At 43.6% G+C, this 22,327-nt stretch overlaps 3 protein-coding genes across 7 annotated transcripts; 2 read left to right on the forward strand and 1 right to left on the reverse strand.

The window, feature by feature from the left end:
• Positions 1–142: 142 nt before the first annotated feature.
• Positions 143–7,177, reverse strand: trip6 (thyroid hormone receptor interactor 6). The gene is given in 11 exon segments (XM_029455225.1): positions 143–2,006; positions 2,364–2,484; positions 2,576–2,754; positions 2,864–3,033; positions 3,115–3,211; positions 3,417–4,010; positions 4,128–4,241; positions 4,399–4,502; positions 4,593–4,635; positions 4,637–4,834; positions 7,098–7,177. Coding segments are annotated over 10 exon segments (1,743 nt in total). The 5' UTR covers positions 4,826–4,834; positions 7,098–7,177; the 3' UTR covers positions 143–1,874.
• A 2,960-nt stretch (positions 7,178–10,137) lies between these two features.
• Positions 10,138–14,501, forward strand: bcl6b (BCL6B transcription repressor). Its single transcript, XM_029454877.1, has 12 exons — positions 10,138–10,256; positions 10,556–10,633; positions 10,746–10,966; positions 11,302–11,550; positions 11,638–11,760; positions 11,947–12,139; positions 12,236–12,444; positions 12,536–12,642; positions 12,736–12,870; positions 12,953–13,083; positions 13,319–13,456; positions 13,593–14,501. Exons 3-12 carry the CDS (start codon positions 10,752–10,754, stop codon positions 13,731–13,733), a joined length of 1,641 nt encoding a protein of 546 aa, XP_029310737.1. The 5' UTR covers positions 10,138–10,256; positions 10,556–10,633; positions 10,746–10,751; the 3' UTR covers positions 13,734–14,501.
• A 2,280-nt stretch (positions 14,502–16,781) lies between these two features.
• Positions 16,782–22,176, forward strand: slc16a13 (solute carrier family 16 member 13). Of its 5 annotated transcripts, none has more exons than XM_029454493.1 (7): positions 16,990–17,502; positions 17,708–17,752; positions 18,452–18,703; positions 19,034–19,177; positions 19,370–19,626; positions 19,823–20,351; positions 20,730–22,176. In XM_029454493.1, the coding sequence occupies exons 2-7, from the start codon at positions 17,740–17,742 to the stop codon at positions 21,005–21,007; spliced, it is 1,473 nt and encodes a 490-aa protein (XP_029310353.1). In that variant the 5' UTR covers positions 16,990–17,502; positions 17,708–17,739; the 3' UTR covers positions 21,008–22,176. The 5 variants fall into 5 exon arrangements, with proteins under 5 accessions (XP_029310355.1, XP_029310353.1, XP_029310352.1 ...); XM_029454492.1 differs by having other exon boundaries at positions 16,991–17,502; positions 17,610–17,752; XM_029454494.1 differs by lacking the exon at positions 16,990–17,502 and adding an exon at positions 17,594–17,609.
• Positions 22,177–22,327: the final 151 nt, after the last annotated feature.

The following is a 22,327-nucleotide window of genomic DNA, read 5'->3' on the forward strand; positions in this document are numbered from 1 at the left end:
AGAGATACGTTTGATAAGAATTGAAGCAGCAGGGTCTGAAAGTACAGGTCAAGCCTCCTAAAACACTGGATCTTGCATTTCCCATAATGCAACTTGCATATTTAGTCAGGCGGTAAATAGAATAAAAAGCGACAAACACCAATTAACTTGCTGATATTTTAATAATCAATTATGTAACTACAACCTGTATTAGGAGAAAATCCATTAATGTAACAAGCTGTCATTTCTACGTCAACAACCTGTATATTCGTTACAAAACGTTCCTTCTTCTCAGTGTGACTTCAGCAGCGGACAGAGGTCTGCTGCAGTACCGCAGGCTTTGATCGAAAAAAGCTCCAATTCACAGCATTTCAAAGTGAACACACACGTCAGGATGTTAAACGGATGACTGTAACAAAATGTGATTAAGAAACAAACAAAACAAAAAAAAAAGGTGTATGACACAAGAGTTGGCGTGGGTCGGGGATATTAAAACTGACACTTCTGGGCATGAATGAAATGATAACCTTGATGACAAAAAGCAGATTAATACATAGTATATACACACACACACACACACACACACATTATGAGATAAATTAACAAGAGACGAGAAAATGCAACTGAACCGTTTTAGCATGATTAAGAAAAGAAAGAAAAATTCACAGACAAGTTTCAGAAAAAGGGATTATTATGAAACTGAATGACATCCTTGAGATAAGGCTTTCATATTTCTAGCCCTTTAAAGTTACACAAATACAAAATCTGGACGGAAAGACGGAGGTTAAACACGATCATAACAAATACTGGGGCTGAATTCGGCCCACGTGAGTGCAAGGATGAGCAAACGTTTTCTTTTTTTTTTGGGGGGGGGGGGAAATACATCACAAGTAAAGAATAACCATTATGTAAAAATTATATCTTAAGCTAAATAATTTACCCAATAGGCTTTTAAGTTGAGTATACGTTTCATACTTCCTCCAAATGACACAGCCCTTCACACAATAGGATGATTTGACCAACACCCTGTTTTCCTAAGACAGAAGACTTCATTGCACCATCATCTTCAAAGCAAAGATCGAGTATCAACCAACAACTAAACCAAAGCTTGTAGACATTAAAAAAAGAAATGGCAACAATCCTGTTATGAGCTTGGATTCAACACATACACATGATAACGTTTGAGTGTTGAGATGTAAGAGATTTGTTCTAGCGTTTAATAAAAGCTAAAAAAAGAAAAGGTTGTAACTACACATTCCATCCGTCTACGTTTCTCCTATGAGGCTACGTCTCTGCAAAGATCCACTGCACTAAAAGGCTACATGCTTTACAAAACACTTATAGTAATAGTTTCATTGTCAAACCAAACCAGCCCGTTATGTACAGTCACAGTTGTCGCATTATGTGCTTTTTTTTTTTTTTTTTTTTATATAAGAGGCAGTTCTGCAGTTACAGATCCTAATTATCCTTTACGCTGCTTCTCTGCTTCATTTTCAGGTCAAAAATCTGTGCTATCCTTCCATAGTCTTTGACAGTGATTATAATGTGCAAGCTAATAGTTGAGCGGTACCAATGAATGGTAGGTGGAGCCCAAGCTGCCTGCAGGTCAGGCCACTGTCATAGTAATACTGAACTAAACTTTGAAGTACCGAGAAAAAAAGAAAAGACATTTTTGGAAGATGTGATCGAAAAGGAAACTAGTGAAGTGGTTGCTCCATCAGGACTAAAATGAAATTACAGCTGGATACCAACAGAGGGAACTGTAGCAAAAGTTTGTCATCCAAGAAGAAGAAAGAAATAAAGCACTGCACGAGTCTGAGCGAAGCAGGGGTATTTCCTGTCCGCACCATCGTGTGCCGTGTGCCGAGAAGGTGGAAGCGGACACGAGGGGTTTGTTAGCAGTCCGTGGAGATTTTGGCTGAGAGGTCCTGGATGCGGCAAGCGCTGCAGCTCTTACACAAGATGTGGCCGTCCAGCGGGTAACAGCCTCGACCCTCCCCTTCAGAGGACAGCAGGAGACCACATTCCTGCTCAACAGACACTTCAGTCAGTTCAAAATATGTCAAAGGGAATACATTCAAAACCACTTAGCTGTTACTGTAGATAAGATCATTTCATTTAGGACTTTTTGCTTATTTACTCGTTACGTTATTCTTTCACTTATGAACCAGTATCTCAGTTGTGTTAAGGTCAAAGGTCAATGGTTAGCTAGATGTCATTTTGAAACATGAGTCCTAAGATATACTTTAATTAAAATAAATAGCTCTTTCAGTCCTTTATTCTTCAACCAAAACTTCCAGACCTATCAAATAAGAAGTTTTTAAAATCAACACATGCGATGCTTCTGGTGTTTTGTGTGATATAACCCTGTCCCGTTGACTCACCTCACAGATGTAACAGTTGACATGGAAGCTGCGGTCCAGAGCGACTATCCTCACCGTCTCCTCCTGGCCCTGTTCGGGCATGATGGGCTCACCGCAAACTGAACAGCGCGGAGCGTACTTCCTGTCAGGGAGAACAAGCATCAACACAACCTGTCACTTCTCTTCATACCTTGGTTTAAGAAGAAAATCATGTCGTAGGAATGTTTTCATACCTATGAAAGTCATCTATGCAGTGAATCTGAGAGGTGGCATCCACGGTGAAGGGCACCCCGTCCAAGCAGCAGTTACAAACCACACACGTGAAACAGCGAGGGTGGTAGGCCTTTCCCATGGCCCGCAGGATACGGTCCAGGATGGGCTTGGAGCACTTTGAACAGCGCTCTAATGTACTCTGACGAGAGGAGTAGAAACAAGTGTGTGGGTCAGAGGAGGAATAAACAATTAATATACATATCAATCTTTAAATGGTGCGAGGGAGGGGTGCTGCTTTAGTTACTTACAATGTAACAACTCTCACAGTAACTCTTCTTGTCCAGGGCGTAGAAGGGTTGCCCCCGGAGACGGGCGTGGCAGGTGATACATGTGAAACACTCCACGTGGAACACCTGCTCCATGGCGATACAGCCACTGCCATCGCCGACCACGTTGTCGCCACAGCGGGCGCAGCGGCCTGAAAGTCACAGTGTTATACGTCTGAGATTGTTTCTATTTTAAAGTCATTAGTCATTAAAGTAACGAGTAGCGACTGTACCAAAATAGTCCTCGACGGGGGGGTGGTTCATATCATATACCAACTTCTTGGTGAGTCGTTCCAACTCCTCCTCGGGCCTGGGTGTTGCTATCCCCTGCTGGAAGATCAGAAATCACACTTTTTATAACCTTGTTCACCTGCGAGCTCACTTTAATATTTATGATATTTAGTTTGTACATCAGACATTTATACGACGTGTTCGTACATATATATGCTTCTGTTAATTGAAAGGAAATTTGTAAGCATGTTTCCTCAATGTTTCAATTTTCAAACAGGCGTGAGGTGTGGATACGTGCCCCTACCTTGCTGGACTGGTAAGCAGGACTCGGCGTGGCCCCCGACCCCGTTTGATTATTTTCCATCCCTCTCTTGGACAGTGGAACCTGGTTAACCCTTCCTCCTGAGCCGCTCCCCTTGTACACCGCCTCAGAGTGCATCTCCTGAGCTTGTGAGCTGGCGTGCGAAGGGTACCAGCCCTGCTGACTTGTCTGAGTCTGGGGAGGAGGGCGTGACACATGCTGGCGAGGAGGGGGTGGCGTGTAGGCCTGTTCGGCCTGCCTCCCTGTCTGAGAGTAGGTGACAGGCTGCGCTGTCTTGACCTGGACGCTGAACCTGGGCCCGGTAGGAGTTGAGGCAGTGCTGTAGGAGGCCGGGACGGGCTGCGGGTAGGGCTTCGGGGCTGAAGAGGAGGAGTAGTAGTCCTGCTGGTGGGAGGTGGAGTACTGAGGAGTCTGGTGCTCACTGGGGTAGCGGGGAGCTGGGTGGTATTGGCTCTGGGGATGAGAAGGGTAGCCCATGGAAGGCCGACCCGGAGGAGGAGCAGGGGCTGCGCTCTGGTGGGCAGGCTTGTAGTGATCCCCTGAGAGGTACTTGTTGTAAGGCACATTGTCGTACAGCTGTGGGGAGTCAGAACATGTCTACAATTAAGCACCGATGGACGATTTAGCACAGAGAGCATGCAGATAAAAGGATCATGTTAAATAAATCCATTTTGTTTCAGTAAAGTGTCCTACTTGTGTGCTGGGGTCCTGCGGGTGGCTGTCCAGATCAGCGAGCATACTGGTGAGGGAGTCGATATCAGCATCGATTTTGGAGTGATAGTTCACCGGCTTCTCAGGGCCGCGGTGCTGACAACAGAGCAGAACAACAAACAAGTTATTACATACATAAGGACGGTGTATTTAACCAGAACATCACTCATAAGCCGACAGCTTAAAGATGTCATTTAAGCTAAGAGGTCCAACGTATATTTTATTATCAGCTAGAGGAAAGAGAAGCACCCACCATCAGCTCGTAGCTGTCCATGTGAGGGCTCCAGTTGCGGTCTTCTTTGGGCCCATGGGGAGGGGAGTAATAGTGATCGCTCGACGAATGGTGAATAGGACCCCCTTTGGGTTGGAGATCAATGGACAGAATGTTTTTAAATAAAACACACAGACAAAAAGACTCCAGTACACGAGTAGTGGTCTTCTTCTTACCTGTGGGTCCAGTAGCCATGTACCTGTTGGCCATCCCTCCTCCCTCCTCCTCCTCCTCCTCCTCCTCCTCCTCCTCCGTTCTGGTCATAGGGGCCATATTTTGGCCGGAAGTCGGACGTCCCCTTCTTGTTGGGGGTCCTGTAGATTGCTGACCCGGCAGAGTGAGACATTTGGGGGACGGCTCTCTCTGGGCTATCCAGATTTCTCGGTGGAAGCCAGGTGGGACCGGACATGGCAGGCGTCTGAAATCAAAGAGAGAAAAGAAAACGTTGCCCTCATGTTGTTCTATTAGTAAAGTTTGTATTGTATTAGAACTGCAACATGCAGATATTTTGTAATATTGACTTTGCTTTGCCTAATATCAGTCGAGTGAGTGGGCATCATTTTCATCTTTCATCCATAAATTTGCATGAGCACAACTGTGGTTGCTATGTGTATGCATGTCATAGGTAACTAAGGGAAACTAAGGGATGCTTTAGACTTTGTTTTCCATGGCAACAGGGAGACTCGGATTGAACAATAGGCTTTTAGTTGAGGAGCAGGAAGAGAGAAGCCATTCGGAAAGGCTCGGGGATTTCCAACAGGCTCGCACGTTGCTCTGAAACATGTGCGCGTGTGTGCACGTTGAGACTAACACTCATGCAGAAGTTCTCCAGCACACAAACCCATACACAGACACAGACACACATAACAGGTGCAACTCTGTGGTTGACCCTCGTCTGTTATCCGCAACAATGGTTATTGTTTTTGGGTGTTGTTTACACACACTGGTATCAATGATTTCCAAATGAAGCGGAGACAAAAACAGGGCAGGAAATAGTGTGTAATGATATGCGTCTGTATACACGGTAACACCTGGCTCATAACAATATATTATGTATTCTCTGTGGGATAAATAACAACGCTGAAGCCCGCAGCTGAGCCGACAAAGTGCTGACTTGCACCTAAAGATACTGATGTTTAGGGAAATGCTGATATATGTGACAGAAAAGTATAGAAAGTGTCATGAATTACATAACAAGGAAAATAAGATTGCCTAAAAGGATTGCAAGCACAAGGACAAGCCAAAACAAATTGGTATTGTCAGACTGGAGAAATGATCAGCCCACTCAGACTGATTGTATGCCGGTCGTGTGGCTGTCATAAATCCTTGTTGGTAAAAGGATTATGATGATGGATGAGATGAGGATTGTAGACATGTAAAAAAAATGCAATGCTTTAACATGCAATTCAAGACTTTTGACATTTATTCTATTCTTATTTATTCATGGGGGTCATAATTACGATTTAACCACCAGACTTGACATTACACATTGACCACGTGGAGAAAAGAGTGACCACCACCACAATCGACCTGATTTAAGCCTCTGAATCCGGATGAGCACACACTCAAATCCGAGGATGGCTGGGCCAGGAAATTAATCTCAAAGGTTTTAACACTGTCTGTTTTTAAAGCCAATTATGAGGTTTCTGTAAAGTCATTTAAATACACAAAGTTCGTGCTTTTCGGCTGGACCGACTGTTGGATGCATGCAAAGGAGGCGTAGCAGCTCATGAAATGTCAAAGTTGATGACAGTCACAAGAGTCAAGTATAGGGGAATAAACAAAAGACGACATCCGGTGTTTTTAAATTTCAAAATAAAATGAGTCTACAGCAAGCGTTTCAGCAACACAGAACATTAACTAAAAATAAAGGCAGTACAGCTGAAATAAGAAATAACTTAATTCATGTTATCCCCTTTTACCCGTATTCTCAGTTTAACAGTGTTCTTGTTTTTCTTAAACAATTTCCACGCTCTTATTTTGAAGGCAAGATGCTGTGGTTAGCTTAATGTATTTACCACAATGTAGCTTAATGTAGCGATATGTGCTACTTAAATGTAACAAAAATAACAGGAAGACAACAGGACTTAAAGTCAACATGGGGAAGACAATACTATAAACAGCATCTCTAATCATTAGCAACCGTATTCGCATTTCCTACGTGTTACAGTACCTTTACAGTGACTCTCCTCTTCCCTTCAGTCTCATCTACAGAACAAGAACAATAAAACTGGTTAAATCTGGTGAAACAAAACAAAACGTCGCATTAAAGACACATCAGGGATATGTTCTTGTTTTTTAATAGTCACGTTAGTTCCGCACAGCAACATGAACGTCTCGTACACATGAATACAGGGACGACATATGTCCTTTGTGCGTCACATATGTGTAAAACATACCACTTAAGCAATAGGACAACCTATAATGAAGTATAATTTGCAATAATTAACTTTAATACGAGGCTTGTTGACTTGTTTGTTAGCCTGTTTTGAACTCGAGCAAAGCTCGTGCCTTGCCTCCAGGCTAACTTCAACACAACCGAAGAGGAAATAATGAAATAACCGAGACCTACCGCCTGAAAGGAGCGTCACAAACACAAGCTGTGCCTCGCTCCAATGTTCAAAGGTCAGTGAAAGTTATCCTGAGATAACTTTCTTTTAGATTTAGCGTCTTTAACCTACTTTGTGACGGATCCTGAGGCCTTTTAGCAGCAGCAGCAGCTCCTCACTGCATTCCCGATGTGTGACGTAACTGGTGAGTGTGTGAGTGAGTGTGTGTGTGTGTGTGAGTGTGGAGAGAGGTGGGGGGTCTGTCAAATTAATTTAAATAATAATAATAATAACAATAAAGTACTAAAACTCGACCATATTATAAATACTAGCCTGTTTCTTATGTAAAATCTTCAAATTTAAAAGTAAGAAATATATATTAATTTAATTAATCTAAATAAAATAAAATATAATTTTGCGACAAGAGTATATAAAAAAAAATACATCTGACAAAAACAAATTATAATATATTCTATATTATATTATTATATAATAGAATAAGTACATATAAATAGATTCTGTACATAGGCTGCTAGTTAAAATAAAAACATGTGCGATAAAAGAAAATAACCAAAAAAAGTAACTAAATTTGTCAAGTAAATATACATTCAATATGCTATTTAACCTTTGAATGTTTATACTAAAGACTGCATACAGTCAGTGTTACAGTGAATAATTATTTAGATACACAGTAAATTAAATACTGCTGTGCTTTATATGTTTATTTAGCATTAGCGTACTGCTGTCAACGTTTGATTTATGTTTATTGTATTGATAAGGTTATTATATTTTGGGTTTTGAGGGATAAGCATTAATCCCACTTAATGGTCTTAATGCATATGTTTTTTCTGTTGTTTACCACCCCGCAAGCAGCACTGAATATCGAGGTCAAAGGAAATTGCTTTATTATTTTGTGGTTCATGAGATTTGGGTCAACTGTCCCCCTCCTGTTACCCCCCCCCCCCCCCTTATTCTTCTTCCTCTTCCTCCCACTACACCCAGCACCATGTTGGAGGCCCACTGCTTTCCCTAAGGCGCTTCTTCAAAGGAAGGGTTTCATAACTTTATTATTTCTTTTTTTATGTCCCTGTCTATCTCTGCCAATAAGTGGACAAACAACCTCGGCTGCTCCCTGGGATATCCCCGCTTCCTCTTCCTGCTCCTCCTTCCAGTAGCTCTGTGCTTGTTTGCCCTTATATGTCCACAGTGGACTGCAATCACAGGAAGAGGCAGTTTAAGCAGCAGATCTGTTATTGTTGTAGGAGCCATCAACATCTTTGGACACCATATGAAGTCAAAGCATGGCTTCAGCCCATACATTCTCAGATAAACAATATAGTTCTGTCCAGGCAACCAGGAAACCACAAAAGATAGGGAATCCCCACCTTTGTTCTGTTTGACGAGGAGTGACAGTTATATGTTGAACCGTATTTGTTCTTCATTTAAAAATTGCAAAGTTCTTCAATTTGATGGTGAATAGTAACAGTTCCGCATCCGATCAAACACAGGGTGGGTGGGCTGCTGATGGGCACTGACAGATGGAGTAGCATACAGGAAGTCACCGTGTTACTGCCAAGCCTTGCCAACGGGATGGACTCAATGGCTTCCGCCTATTGGTGAACCTGTTTAGTAATGTTCTCACTTTTCCTCACCCGCCCCCCTCATCCGTTCTTCTCACAATGCCTGGAAGTAGCCGAGACCTACATCTCCCTCTCTGTTTTCTTAATCGTTGTTTTCCTTTATGGTTTTTTCCTTTTTTAAAGTTTTTTTTTACAAAGCACACAATTGATCGGACCTCCATCCAAACAAATACAAGCACAAGGACACGCGCACAAGCTTTACACCCCATGCACATACACTTTACTTCCTTTTGCAAAGGATTTAAATCCAAACATGGTCATGTTGTCTGATTTTTATTTCATGTTTGACACATTTTCTCTTCATAAAACTTATCTATAAAAGACTATTTGACTATTTTCCAAGTTGCAGCTCAACACAAATGTCCTGGGTCCAAGCACTAGTTTCAGTTAATGCATTTACACCCCAGCGAAGTATCTCCTTTTTTTTTTTACTATAGATACAGTGCTCTACAATACCGTACCCATTCTTTCCCCACACACTGTTTACACTGTCTGACATTATAGAAAGAACCACTTATCTCCTCCTTCTTCAATTCTTTCTTTCCTTTGATGTGAAGGAAATACAGTTCTCTGCGAACCCAAGGCTGCACTGAGGATGAGGTGACTTCACTTGTTTTTGAGTTATTCATGACCTCTGAGCCCTTGTCCCCTCGCTACATTACCCCCCTCCATCTCAATTCCTCCTCCCTTGTCCCCTGCTTGCTTTATTATTGACGGATGTCCTGCGCAGGCGTTTTCATCCATGTCTCTGAGCAGCTTTGCAGGATGCATACAGAAGTGTGTGTGTGTGTGTGTGTGTGTAGGGCAGTTCCTGCACATCTGTCGGCTGCATTTCTCTCAGTCGGGGCGGGGTAAAGGTTGTTTTTCAGCACCAGGAGAAGGTGTCTACCATCGAGAACGATCGATTTGGTCTTGCTTCCTTCCTTGTGGTCCTCATAGCACGACGCCTCTGCTCTCAGGCAGCGAGCCAGAAGCTTCCGGACACTGTTGTGGAGCACTCACCAATGCCCTGAACTCGTCAACTCAGCAATGACACAGTTTCTCTTTGCAACTAGAAATGAGCTTGTGCACCAACATATGAGAGAAAACCTCCCTCGATAAGATAGAATCTCAATGATGAGGGCACAGCTTGTTTATCCAACAATACGTTGGTTTTCCAGCTTCCTCTCGGGGGGCTTCCTCTGTCCTGGAGAGGGGTGAAGGGGAGGAAAGCGTTGGTGGGGGAAGACCGATGGCTTAGTCCTGGATAACCAGGCGCGTACCGCCTCTCCCCAAGGGTCCTCATATATATTTTTTCAACGTGGCACAAAAACACACTATGCTTTCCTGCCATTACTTCGCTCGGAGCTATGGGGGTTTAGAAAAACTAATAGGCCACTAAAAATACTTGCAGCCTGGGCCAGGGCTTTTCCTGCGTTGCTTCCAGTGTTAAGCGTGGGCCATTGAGGAAAGAGGAAGTGAGCAGTCCTGGTTGTAAGGGTGCTTCCTGCACGACATTATAAAGAGTTCCCTCCCTTCAGCCTCCCCTTACAGTGCTGTTCAGAGCCAGTGGAGACTGCGGGTGAGCCCCTGCTCCACGTCTTTGATTGTAGACCGAACACTGAGCCGGGGGGGTTTGACGTCACGTTAGTTCTCGTCCCTGCTGGTCGGGGTGAGTTGGAAAATTATTTTCTCAGTATAGTTGTGTTAAATGTGTTCTGCTAGCTTGCTTGCTTGGATTGGTTTTATTTTTTTAATCCTTTCTTGATTTACATATTTGAGTTTGTCAGATGAGGATATCCATACATTGTTTTCAGTGACTACAAGGTCGATTACAAATTGGTTGAATTTGAGATTTGTCTGCAGAATTTGCTGCATTTTGCATCTCCCTTGATATCTGTGGTCATGTGGGAAGTAAAGCTGAAGTATTCATATTAAAGAGTAGATGTTTCTTGTATTTTTCTCACCCAGGTACGAGTAGGGAGCTGGTCTCACCTAACAGATGTGTCTGGGACACTCCAGCCTATTTATTCAATCACTCACGTATAGGTAGGTCATTATTGTGCATCGTAATTCAAACATTCAAAATTACAATTCATGCATTGTGGATTCAAATGAAGTGCATTGGCTGGTTGCTTCATGTATAATGCCTTCTGTACAGATACAGATGATGGAAGTATTGAAAGGATACAGGGTGGACAGAGTGCAAGAGATGAGGCCTGCTGCACCGGCCGAGGGATACGTAAAGGAGTTCACCCGCCACTCCAACGACGTGCTGCTGAACCTGAACGAACTCCGGCATCGCAACATCCTGACTGACACCACCCTGGTTGTCGGCAACGTGCACCTACGGGCGCACTGTGCAGTGCTCGTGGCCTGCAGGTTGGTGCATCTACACAAAATAGTCCCTCTGGAGGAGTCCTAACCTTTTCTCTAATTGGGGCCGTTTTCAAAGGAGTATTTATTTGCGTCTCTGTGTTCCTTTCCGCTCTTCCTGTAGTTGCCACATAGCTGTTTTTTGTCCCTCTAATGTTGTCTTCCCTTCACTTTTCCTGCTTTCCACTTGAGTCATCCATTGTCCTCTTCTTCCCTTCTCTTCTCCACCATTTCTGCCTTGGCTCCCTGATTTAAAACACTGGATGATGCAAATGAAAACTCCGATCAATTTGACCTCAAATATTACCTTAAATGTTCTGTCTGTCCCTCTCTTCTCTCAGTGGGTTCTTCTACTCGCTGTACTCCCGCCGCGTGTTGCTTCAGGGGCGTGGTGGCAGCGGGGAGCAGCTCATGACAGTGTCTCTCCCCAACACCTTGGACCCATCCTGCGTCTCTCTGCTGCTCGACTTCATGTACACCTCCCGCCTCCCCCTGACACCGAGCATCGTCACCGGGGTCCTTACCGTTGCAACCTACCTGCAGATGGACCATGTGGCCGATACCTGCCGGGATTTCATGCAGCTGCACTGGTGAGGGGACCGCGAAGAACAAATTGTATTACATTTAATATGCGATCTTGCTTGACTTGAATGGTTGACAGGTTCTTCGTTTTTCAGCAGGGAGAATATGAGTGCAGGACACCCTCAACTGGAGCTGGACTCCAGGGTGTCTGTAGCCTCTGTAGCCCCCAAAGGAGGGGACCTGCCCAATCCAGGACCCCAGAGATTACTCCCAGCAAGGTAGGAGGATTATGTGTGTAATTGAAAAGGATTGAACGAGCTGAAGGTGGCATAAAGTGCTCTGAGGGTGTGACTGTTAGTGGGTTTTTGTTTACAGATTGTCACAAGTGTTGCTGCTGTGGTCTGTGTGCGTTTGTCTGTTGACAGGTTTAGCTCATTACTGCACTTCCTTTGTTTCTCCTGCAGGGTCCCTGCGGAGGTTGGAGGCTCTCTCAAGCCGGGGGCTTTCCCAACCTACCAGCCCGGGTCAAAGGAGTTAAAAGGAGAGTGTGAATCGCCCCTCACGGGCACCCCGACTCCATCTCCAGACAGCCCCGCCCGCTCCAGCTGCCAACCAAACTCTCCAGCAGAATCCAACACCTGCAACAAAAACCTTGTGGTGAGTTTAAAGACGATTCAAATTTCATGTCGGTTTCTTTTGGTCAGTTTTGCATTTAAACTGAAGTAATTGACCGGGCTTCGTTTATTTCTCCAGAGTGATATCAAAGCCACGCCAGATCCAAAGGCTTGCAATTGGAAAAAATACAAGTACATTGTCCTCAACCCTCTCTGTGCAGCCGCCACGGTGAAAGAAGAGGAGATGGAGGAACCGCAAAGTCACACATCACCCGTTGTCGACAGGATGGGTTCGACACCCAAAGCAACAGAAGCGTGGTCTGGAGAAGTGCCTGGTCAGATTGATAGGTAAACTGGAGTAATGAGAATTATGAGACGAGAGAGGAGAAATAAGACTTGAGTTTTTGCTAATATGGAATTATGAACGTTTCTTCACCAGACAGGGGCAGGCCTCCTGCTACGAGGGTTCTGGCCGAGCCCCTCCCCTCGGGCCACCCCCCTCTGTGGATCACCCAATTGTGCCTCAAACTCACAAGGAGGGAGCAGGTATAAGCCAAACCTCTTTCATATTGCAGACTGAATTTTAATCTTACAATTTATTCAGACGTATTTATGTTAATATTTTGTCTGCTTCCTCAGCCCCACCTGGCACCATTTTCCAAAACTTGCCCCCCACTGATTCCGAGGCTGCCCAACATTCAATCAAGCGTGAGAACTACTATGTGCCCTACTGTTATTCTGGCAACCTTCAAGGAACCAAGACGGTCAGCTCAGGTGAGGCTATGAAAACAAATTAATCTATTTCCCATTCTCTTTCTTTAAAACCAGTACCTGACTATGACATTTGCCCCAGCAGGTGACAAGCCGTACCGCTGTAATGTGTGCAGCGCCCAGTTCAACCGACCAGCCAACCTGAAGACTCACTCTCGTATCCACTCGGGAGAGAAGCCGTACCGCTGTGACACCTGTGGCGCAAGATTTGTTCAGGTGAGGTTGCACTCAAGTGTTTTTCTCATACTGTCTGTTTGCATATATTGTATTGTTGTATTCTCAGTTTGTGGGTTGGTAGGCACTTTAAATACCCAAATGTATGTGCATGATATGTCCCCTTTAAAACATGGCGCCAATCTGTGATGTTTGAGGGTTTAGGCTGATACATTATATATAAAAACAAATCTTATCACAATTCTCAACCTGTTTGTTTGGTTCTTCCTGGTGTCAGGTTGCCCATCTCAGGGCCCACGTTCTGATCCACACAGGGGAGAAACCATACCCCTGCAACACCTGTGGCACCCGCTTCCGCCACCTGCAGACGCTGAAGAGCCATCTGCGCATTCACACTGGAGAGAAGCCTTACACTGTGAGTTTGAAACACACACACACACACACACACACACTGTCCGTTTGGATCAATGCCATATTTCATGTAGCGTTTAACACACAGACAATTGCATCACGCCACTGGTGTTAAATCTGTTGACCTTTTGTTTTTCCAGTGTGAGAAGTGCGACTTACACTTCCGCCACAAGAGTCAGCTGCGTCTTCACCTGCGCCAGAAACATGGGGCCGTCACCAACACGAAGATCCGCTACAAGGTCCTGACTGAGCCCTACCCGCCGATTCTGCAGGCCTGCTGAAGACGTCTGACCTTGTTCAGGTCCAGCATGTTGAAAATGAGAAATTAATTAATTAACTTCAGCAATTTTTTATTATGAGGTGGTCATTTCTGGTGGGTAACTGACCAGCTTGGACATCATGGGAAAAGTTAGAATGGAGTTTGTTTGGAGGAAGAAACATTTTGTGGGATGAGGTTTGGAGCTTGGAGATGATTATTAGTATGAATCAATGGGGTTTATTAGAAATCCTGGTGGAGACGGTGTTAAGAAAAGTGTTTTTGAAGGTTTGTGAAGGGTTAGAAAGAAGGTGAACGAAACATGGAAAGAAAGGTGAAATATCTTGGGATGTATCTAAACTGAATTATGAAGAAGTATGAGTATGTAAACGGTTTGAACCAAAGATGGAAAGATACGTTTTATGACGGACAGGTGGTGAATGTTGGAGTCTTTGTAGTAAGTTAAATCATAGCATTTGTGTTAAGACTGAAGATGTTCTCATTAAATGTGTATTTATCTTGACCTTGAGGCCTGGGGCCTGCGTGTTGTTAGAAAAGTATGCAGTGATATCTGCTTTTATAGTCCGAGCAGGCAAAGGACTTAGTCATCTTGTACTGAGTGTAAAGTATAGAAAATGAAATGATGTATTGTTTTTTTGACATGAACAATTTCAAAAAGATGACTGTAAGCAATTGGATAAGTAATAATATTATTACATTTGTATGTGTATGAGTTCATTTGCTGGACAAAGATGGTTTTGTACTAAATTAAATCATTTTTTTATGAATTGGATCTTTGGTGTTTAGCGTCCATTTAATATCGTACTCTGACATAAGTCATATCTAAAAAGATATTAATATTGGTCGTATGAAAATGCACACAAAACCCATTTTTCAGCTCTTTCAGCACCCTGTTCTCTCTGCCACACTTCCCTCCTTCAACCTTTCTCCTCCCTGGACTTCCTTCCTCTCATTAACACACTCTTTCTACCCATGAATCACGTCTTCTGTTCAGTCAAACCTGTCCCGCCATTTTACAGATTTTGTTTTGTTTTGGTTGCTTTTGTGGAAACAATGAAGCCGAGGGCACCTGTTTCCTCCTAATACTGGGTACTCACACTACCAGCCGACAACACGTGTGCGAGCCCGCTGCTGCTTCCTGAAGGTGAGGAGGGGGGGGTGACTGCGGAGGGGCCCTCAGACTCCTGCTGAACTCTCCCACCCCCTGTCATCCCCACTTCCTGCTCCCTGATGAGTTGTGGCTAGCTGGACTTATTGTCCGAGCTCAGCAGACAAACGTTGGAAGTCTGACGGGACTTTCCAACCTTCACCCTCCTCCTCCAGTGAAAACAAAGAAAACATGACATGTAGTCTTTCCCCCTCATCAATTTGTCGTCAATGAGACCCTGTCAGGGGGGTCTCCCCACAAATCCGTTCTCTAAACTCACAAAGAGTGAGAAAAGAGGTCTTCTCTGGAGGATATGATTTCATAAAGTACATTCTTCCACTGCAAACATTTAGGTGATTTCATTGAAACTGCAAAAACAAATTGTAAAAAGATTACTCCTTGATTCCTATAATTAATTTGATTGTGCCAATTTGTTTTGAAGGAGGCTAAATGTATCCACCAAATCTATCCTGTTGCCTTCAAGCACCCATCTGTGTACAACGCAGATTACACAAAGCAGCTACATATGACTCATAAAGTGTTGGATAATATTCTGCCACAGGTTTGTTGCAATTTGATTAAATCCATTAAGGGAATATGCACTATGTAAGCAACTGAAATAATGAAATGATAAAGGAAATGTAACTAGATTGTGACACTGGGTCCTCTCCTTCAAGATTGGTTCCTTATAATTAGATTTTATATTATGCTTTAGTGGCAATCCTTGGCACATTTGCAACTAAACAAATGTCACGCTGTGAACATTAGCTTTGCTATGTAAACAAAAGCTCTGCAATAAATTCTACCTTAACGGAGGTTATAAAGCTCAGTTGTCGGAAAGGTGTAAATTCAATTATACAGTATGTGTTTTATTGTCATGGTTAAAGGTGGTGTTGTTCTTGACTGCAGTGTATAGAGAGGAGTCATTTTTTGTCCTTCATATGTAATATTGGCGTGACATGAAGATGAGCAGTATGTATGACCTTAATGCTAAACCATATCATTTAATTGAATTAAACAAAAGAACATTATAGGCGTCATAAAAGTAGACAGAACAGTTGAATTAGTGTGCATTAGACTCTACACGTGTACCTAACAGTGTGTGTACTGTTCAAGACCTACACAATTCCATTTGCACTAACAATCTACACACTTCAAGTCAATATATCACAAAAACCTTAAAGCAGTTTCGATGCAATTGACATTTCTCGACCTTGTGGTTGCCTCCCTCTAGTGTCAGACATGTGGGATGACTGTTGACTGATCTATTTCACCTCACTCTGCCTTGTCTCTTTCATTTCTGCCCTCCTGGCCTCGCAGTGTTGATGTTTTTTGGCACTGTTATATGCTGTGATCATATAACAGTGCTAACAAACAAGTATGTTTTGTTAATGCTGCATGTTACCTAATGTTATGTTGCCTCAAGCTGTGCACTCGTGTTTCCTATAATGAAGGGGAACAGACAGTCTCATCATCTCAAAGGAAAGTCTGTACTCAACATGCACATTTTCCAACAACAGGACAGCTTTAAAGTTGTCTTTTCAATAATAAATATTGTAAATGAATGTACCTGAGCATGCAGGAGGAACTTAATAAGAGGAAGATGAATACATGTAGATACTTACTAGGAACAGCTTGTACGAAATCCCTAACTAAATGTAATGGAGAGATGTTGACTGGAGAAAATTAATCATTTACAGCAAGCTGTGTTTTGTGTTTATTTTCTTTGTCCTCTTTTATGGTCATTCTTTCTTTAAATATCAATAAATATTAAAAACTTTAGTGGAGGAAAAATGTATATGGCATCATTTATAAAAAAAAAAAAAGGCTAACCACAAGTGTTCGCGCGTGAGTTATTATCCAGGCTTTATATGCTGATCACGAACGCCCCATGAAGACTGCGCATGCGTACTGCGAACTCCATGCTGTATAGTGACATGAACTTTTCCCCTGCATCTCGGAGGGACTTGCTGTCAATGTGCTGTTTGCATAGTGAACTTGGAGACTGTGGACAATGTGCAGCTCCGGAGACAGCTGACAGACGGAAGGTGAGTACTGCCAAATTAACCTGAAGCTTATTTTTTTAGCATGTAAACAGTTTACTAACCCTAACGCACGGATGTTGACACTTGTGCCGAGACGGCTTAACGGTTTCGGTTAGTCACGGGTTATGAAACGGTTAATTTCTCACATTAAACGTTAACATTACGTCACTCAAACCGCTACAAACACCTTGCTAGCAATAGTTGAAGAACTATTTAAAACACTCCGAAATACATTATCAGTATATCAGCTAAATATGTTAATATAGTTGCGAACATTATGTGTTTTTTATGTCAAATACAGCCGGTTGACAACCAGTGCGCACGCGCAGTGTTAAGATACGTCATATACGTGCTTTATGATTGGAGAGGCGCGCACTGGAAACTGCATGTGTCTCCAGTGCGCGTTCCCGCCACTCTACCTGTTCACGGCTGTGTAATTAATTAATGATATGAGGCGGCAGCTGATTGGAGGAAAGGCAGGTGTGAGCGTGAGGTTCATACAATCAATGCACGTGTATCATTTGGCTTTGTGGCAAACTAATCAAACATCTTCATACTGGATTGGAGCACAATTTGCATAGGTAAAGTTAAGCTTTTCTTACCATGTTGACTTCTTCCTCTCATTGTCAACAAATCAAAAATCACCCTGACTACAGCACATAACATACCTGCTGCAACTCATGTGCAGGTACAGTATGTTCTCTGCCTCACCCTCCATGTCTTGAGGCAGCTCATCATGTGATCTGACCATCTATCATCTCATATGATATGCGCGTGTGTCCACAGAGGCAGGTTGTGTGTCCTGCTCCTCCGTAGCGATGACTGCTTGCGGTAAGAAAAAATAATAATAAACTAAATTTGAAAGTGGGGGACACGCATACTTGGGAGGACATGTCCCCAGTGGAAATTACGCCCATGATAGAGATACACAAACAGTCTTCAAGCCAATATGAAAGGCTGTTTTTAAATCATTGTATTGCTGAAAGCTTTTCCCGTTTTGATGGGATAAACTATTATTCATAACCTACTCTACAGCTTTAAGAGTTCATTTGAACAATTGGTTACACAGTGACAGTCATTCAAATACATACTTATGCAAATAGAAAACAATATCATCGGGAGGTTATGCAAATTACTGCATTGATGAAACTATGTGAAACTAATAGTGAAGAATGACAAGAACTTGAAAACGTCTCTGAAACAGAACAGATGAGTCAAATAATGAACCCTTACATGACACCCCCTTTAATTTTCTGTGTCACTTCTGCAGACTACTTCTGCAACATGTAGTGAAAGTCTATTAAGGAGCTTTCTTATTGACTCTTGAACATGTAACCTTTCTCACTGATCAATAAACACTTCAGCAGTCAGAGTTCCCCTCTCGCCTACATGTATCTTGTTCTCAAATGAAAGCCAATGTGTTGCACTTACGTGACACAACCTGCCTGTTGAGAATTGTGACACTTTCATTTCCTGAGGCTTATATCTTCATGTTCTCTGCGCTTCCCTTCTCTTCTAATCTCTTTACAGATAAATCTCTCTCAGGCATGACCAACCTCAAGCCCAAAGCAGAGAGCGAGCGTGAGGTTGACGCAGACGAGGGCCCGGATGGAGGATGGGGCTGGGTGCTGGTCGCCGCCCTGTTCGTCAGTACGAGCCTCGTGTTTGGCCTGATGCGTAGTTTGGGGATATTCTTCGTAGAGTTTGTCCAATACTTTGATGAGAGCGCTCAGGCAATCTCTTGGATCTCGTCCACGGGCCTGGCAGCACAGCAGTTCTTCAGTAAGTCACTAATCAGCTAGTTGCAATTCCATCATCCAGGTAACGGACACGATCATGTATCATGTCACTTATTAAATATATACTAATTACACAGGACAATTGTGAAACTAAAGAGAAGCAGGACTTTTGAGACATTTGGTTTGTGTGAAAGGGGCTGCAACTCATTAACCCTTTTAACAAGCACCAGTGGGTCACTTATTACAAGCTCATGCTGTGCAGCCAAACATTGTTCAAACCTAGTGGAATTTAGTTATAATGGTCGTGAGGAGCCGGCAGGCTTTATGCTAATTAGTCGTGACTAATGGAGATGAGTGTGTGTTTGCTTTGCAGGTCCTCTGGGTGCCGCACTATGTAACGCATATGATGCCCGGTTGGTGGTGATGACAGGGGGCTGTCTCGCTGGACTTGGCCTCATACTTGCCTCACAGGCCACCTGTCTTATTCACCTCTACCTCACTATGGGTCTGATTTCAGGTAACAAACAACAAGATAACTGATTTAGTTATTTTACCTCAGGGCCACATGGATTAAACATCCGCTCTTTACTTTTATGTAGACGCTTTGTAAAGCATGTCATCTTTGTTCACCTAGTTAACTGTTAACCAAGTAAATTGCAGGGGAACAAAGGGACCTCTCACTGTGGGTCCTCTTTCCCCTCCCCTACAGGTTTGGGCTGGGGGCTGGTCTTCACTCCCATGGTGGCCACAGTCATGGCTAATTTCACTCGCCGGCGCACCCTGGCGTTGGGACTGGGGTTCTCCAGCATCGGCCTCTCCTCCTTTGCTTTCAACCCACTCTTCCAGCTGCTGGTGGAGATGTACGCCTGGCGAGGGGCCCTCCTCATTCTCGGGGGCCTCAGCCTCAACATCGTGCCCTGCGGGGCTCTCATCCGCCCACAGCGACGCTCTAAAGCCCGAGCAAAGGTGGGACAAGACTGTCTGTCTCTGTTGTACCAGTTTATAAATGCACAGCAGAGAAGTTGGATCTGTTATGCCTCTGCGCCAGTCGAAGCTAGAGGCATTATGCTTTTGGGTTGTCTGTCCATACGCCTGTCCCTCCGTGGATGACGTGTTAAGTGAAGATATAAGCTCAGTATTTCTTTCTTTTCCTCCCTCACAGGTGGATTCAGAGAGCCGGTCACGTTCTGCAGTGCTGCACCGAGTCTCCAACTACCTGGAGCTGCCACTGCTCTGTGAGAGGCCTTACATCACCTACACGTTGGCCATCACTCTTCTTAACGTCGGATACTTTGTTCCATATTTCCACTTGGTGGCCCACAGCCGTCAAGCTGGCTTCTCGGAGTACCAAGCTGCGTTTGTTATGTCAGCTGCTGGTGCTACAGACATTTTGGGCCGCATAGTGTCAGGCTGGTTCTCAGACCTGGGTCACTTTCGGCTGATTCATTTACTGACCATGTGGACGACACTGGCAGGAGTGTTCATCATGTTGCTGCCTGTGAGCTCCTTGTCCGGCTCCTACACTGCACTGATGGTGATCAGCCTCCTCTACGGCTTCTGCTCCGGGGCGTTGACCTCTCTGGTCTTCGCGGTAGTGCCTATGATTGTGGGTGTGGAGCGCATGATGGGGGGCCTCGGGCTGCTGCAACTTATCGAGAGCGGCGCCGGACTGCTGGGGACGCCTCTGTCAGGTACGACACTAAGGACGCAGACTCGCAGCTGTGGTTGCACAGTCCATAATCTTATCTCCAAATGTCACCATGTTATCTATAGTTGCCTCAACTGAATGATGAACACAAGTTGACACACTGAAGCTAAAAGTAGTCACTCATTAACTCGGCACCAGTAATCAGGTCAGCCAGTTCTCACCCTCACTTTGTGTTGATACTCCGACTGAACTCATTATTTAATAACCCAGGATATGATTACGGTTTCTATTGAACACTGGACATTTTTCACTCGGCTAAATGTTTCTTAATTAGCATTATGCACTTCCTCATAGTTTTGTTGCACCCTTTTGTTCTTTGCATACTCTTGTTCATGTGTTTCATGTTGTTCTGTCTCCCAAGGCTTGCTCAAGGACATCACAGGCAACTACGTCGCTTCCTTCTTGGTAGCGGGAGGTTTCGTTGTTCTCGGTACCTTGATACTGGCCACTCTGCCGAACTATTTCTCCTGCACAGAGCCGACGTCTCCTCAAAGATGTTCCCTTGATGACAAAGAGGAGGGTTTACCTCCAGAGTTGGAAAAGATGCATAGTTCACCTTCTGACACGAATCGTAAAGGAGTTAATGATCTGACAGGTGAAGTAACCAATAGTCGCCTACCTGAAGACACCGTCACTTAATATGCTGCTCCACATGCCGCTGAATGGCTATGTGTTTGCTTTATACCTCAGAGATTCAGACCCAAAGAAGAAAGAAGCTCACTGTGAAAACGCTGTGAGTTCCTCCCTCTGTTACACATCCTAACCTCGGTTTAATGTTTAGGCCAGCACCGTCTGCCTAAAAGGAAACGCTCGGCATTTAAATGTTTTATTTGCAACGTACAGATGTGCAGATGCTTTACATGCACAGAATGATGGCATGCAAGATGTGAATTATTATTATTATTATTATTATTATTACACGCCATCAAGTTGCTGCATACTTGATAAAGAAACTAAGAATCGTAAAACTAGTTTATTATAAAGTAGTTTATCTGAATGTAAAATGTGACTCTGATTGTGTTGCTACAACACCGACCAGCATATTAAAATGTTGCACATGCATGATTAATCTTCACTATCCTCATTTGAATTGAATTATTTTAACGAGGCACAGATTACACAGCACTATAGATCCATCTGATCAGCATTGGCTGAGTTAAATCACTGTCTGCATTGTGTATGTACTTCTCCTACGGCTCCACGTGACGACACTATTTGTAAAACGTTCCCCTTCTACAAGACGCAGCCTCGGGTAATTAAGCCTTTTATTGTGGCGATTGTACATTCCGAAATCAAAGTATCGTGGTTTTTACACTACTGTTGACTTTGTGGATATAGATTTATGAATTAAAGGAACTGAATTTCCTAATGCTTAGCAGCACCCGTCTGTGTTACGAGCACAGCAACAGACTCCAGCAGCACTCAGGACTTGATGGGTCGGGATACAAGAATCTAATTTCACAAGTGCATTTTTTGCTTGATAGAATAATTGCTTGCATAAACACTTTGTACTTTATGTAAAGTGCAAAGTCCCATTTGTAAATCATAGATGATTTGGCTTTGACAACATCTGAGTGGCAGGTTGGCAGGACACCGACTACAGGGTCACTGTGACCTGCTGGCTACTTCTCAGTTCAAAAGCCATGTGACTTCACTATTCATCGCACAGCTCCTGAACAATGGAGCTCCTGCAATTGTTTTAAAGGTGGAAAATTGTCTTAACCAGCTTTTCCAGTCTGTGATTCAAAGCTGTTTTATTTTTTATATTGTACTCTTGATTAAAAGGCAATGTATTTTGTTCTAATACGTCTCCACTTTAAGTCCTTGTGTCTCAGTTGTAAACCTGTCCGGCAGCCATTCTTTTTTCAAAGATGGCGCCCTCTGCTGTGGATGTGTACTCATGACCGCACAATATACTTGCTGCACACATAAAAACATGAACCTCGACTTGTAGTCACA

The sequence above is a fragment of the Cottoperca gobio genome, chromosome 18, assembly GCF_900634415.1.
Source record: "Cottoperca gobio chromosome 18, fCotGob3.1, whole genome shotgun sequence".
In the NCBI taxonomy this organism is placed as follows: Eukaryota; Metazoa; Chordata; class Actinopteri; order Perciformes; family Bovichtidae; genus Cottoperca; species Cottoperca gobio.

Excerpts from the sequence above, each read along its gene's own strand:
- slc16a13 (XM_029454493.1), top strand. Across the intron at positions 18,704-19,033 it reads GGCAGCACAGCAGTTCTTCA|GTCCTCTGGGTGCCGCACTA; the intron begins GTAAGTCACTAA and ends TTTGCTTTGCAG. Across the intron at positions 20,352-20,729 it reads GCTGGGGACGCCTCTGTCAG|GCTTGCTCAAGGACATCACA; the intron begins GTACGACACTAA and ends CTGTCTCCCAAG.
- bcl6b (XM_029454877.1), top strand. The coding sequence starts at position 10,752 with ATGATGGAAGTATTGAAAGGATACAGGGTGGACAGAGTGCAAGAGATG. Across the intron at positions 12,445-12,535 it reads GTGCCTGGTCAGATTGATAG|ACAGGGGCAGGCCTCCTGCT; the intron begins GTAAACTGGAGT and ends TTTCTTCACCAG. Across the intron at positions 12,871-12,952 it reads AACCAAGACGGTCAGCTCAG|GTGACAAGCCGTACCGCTGT; the intron begins GTGAGGCTATGA and ends TTGCCCCAGCAG.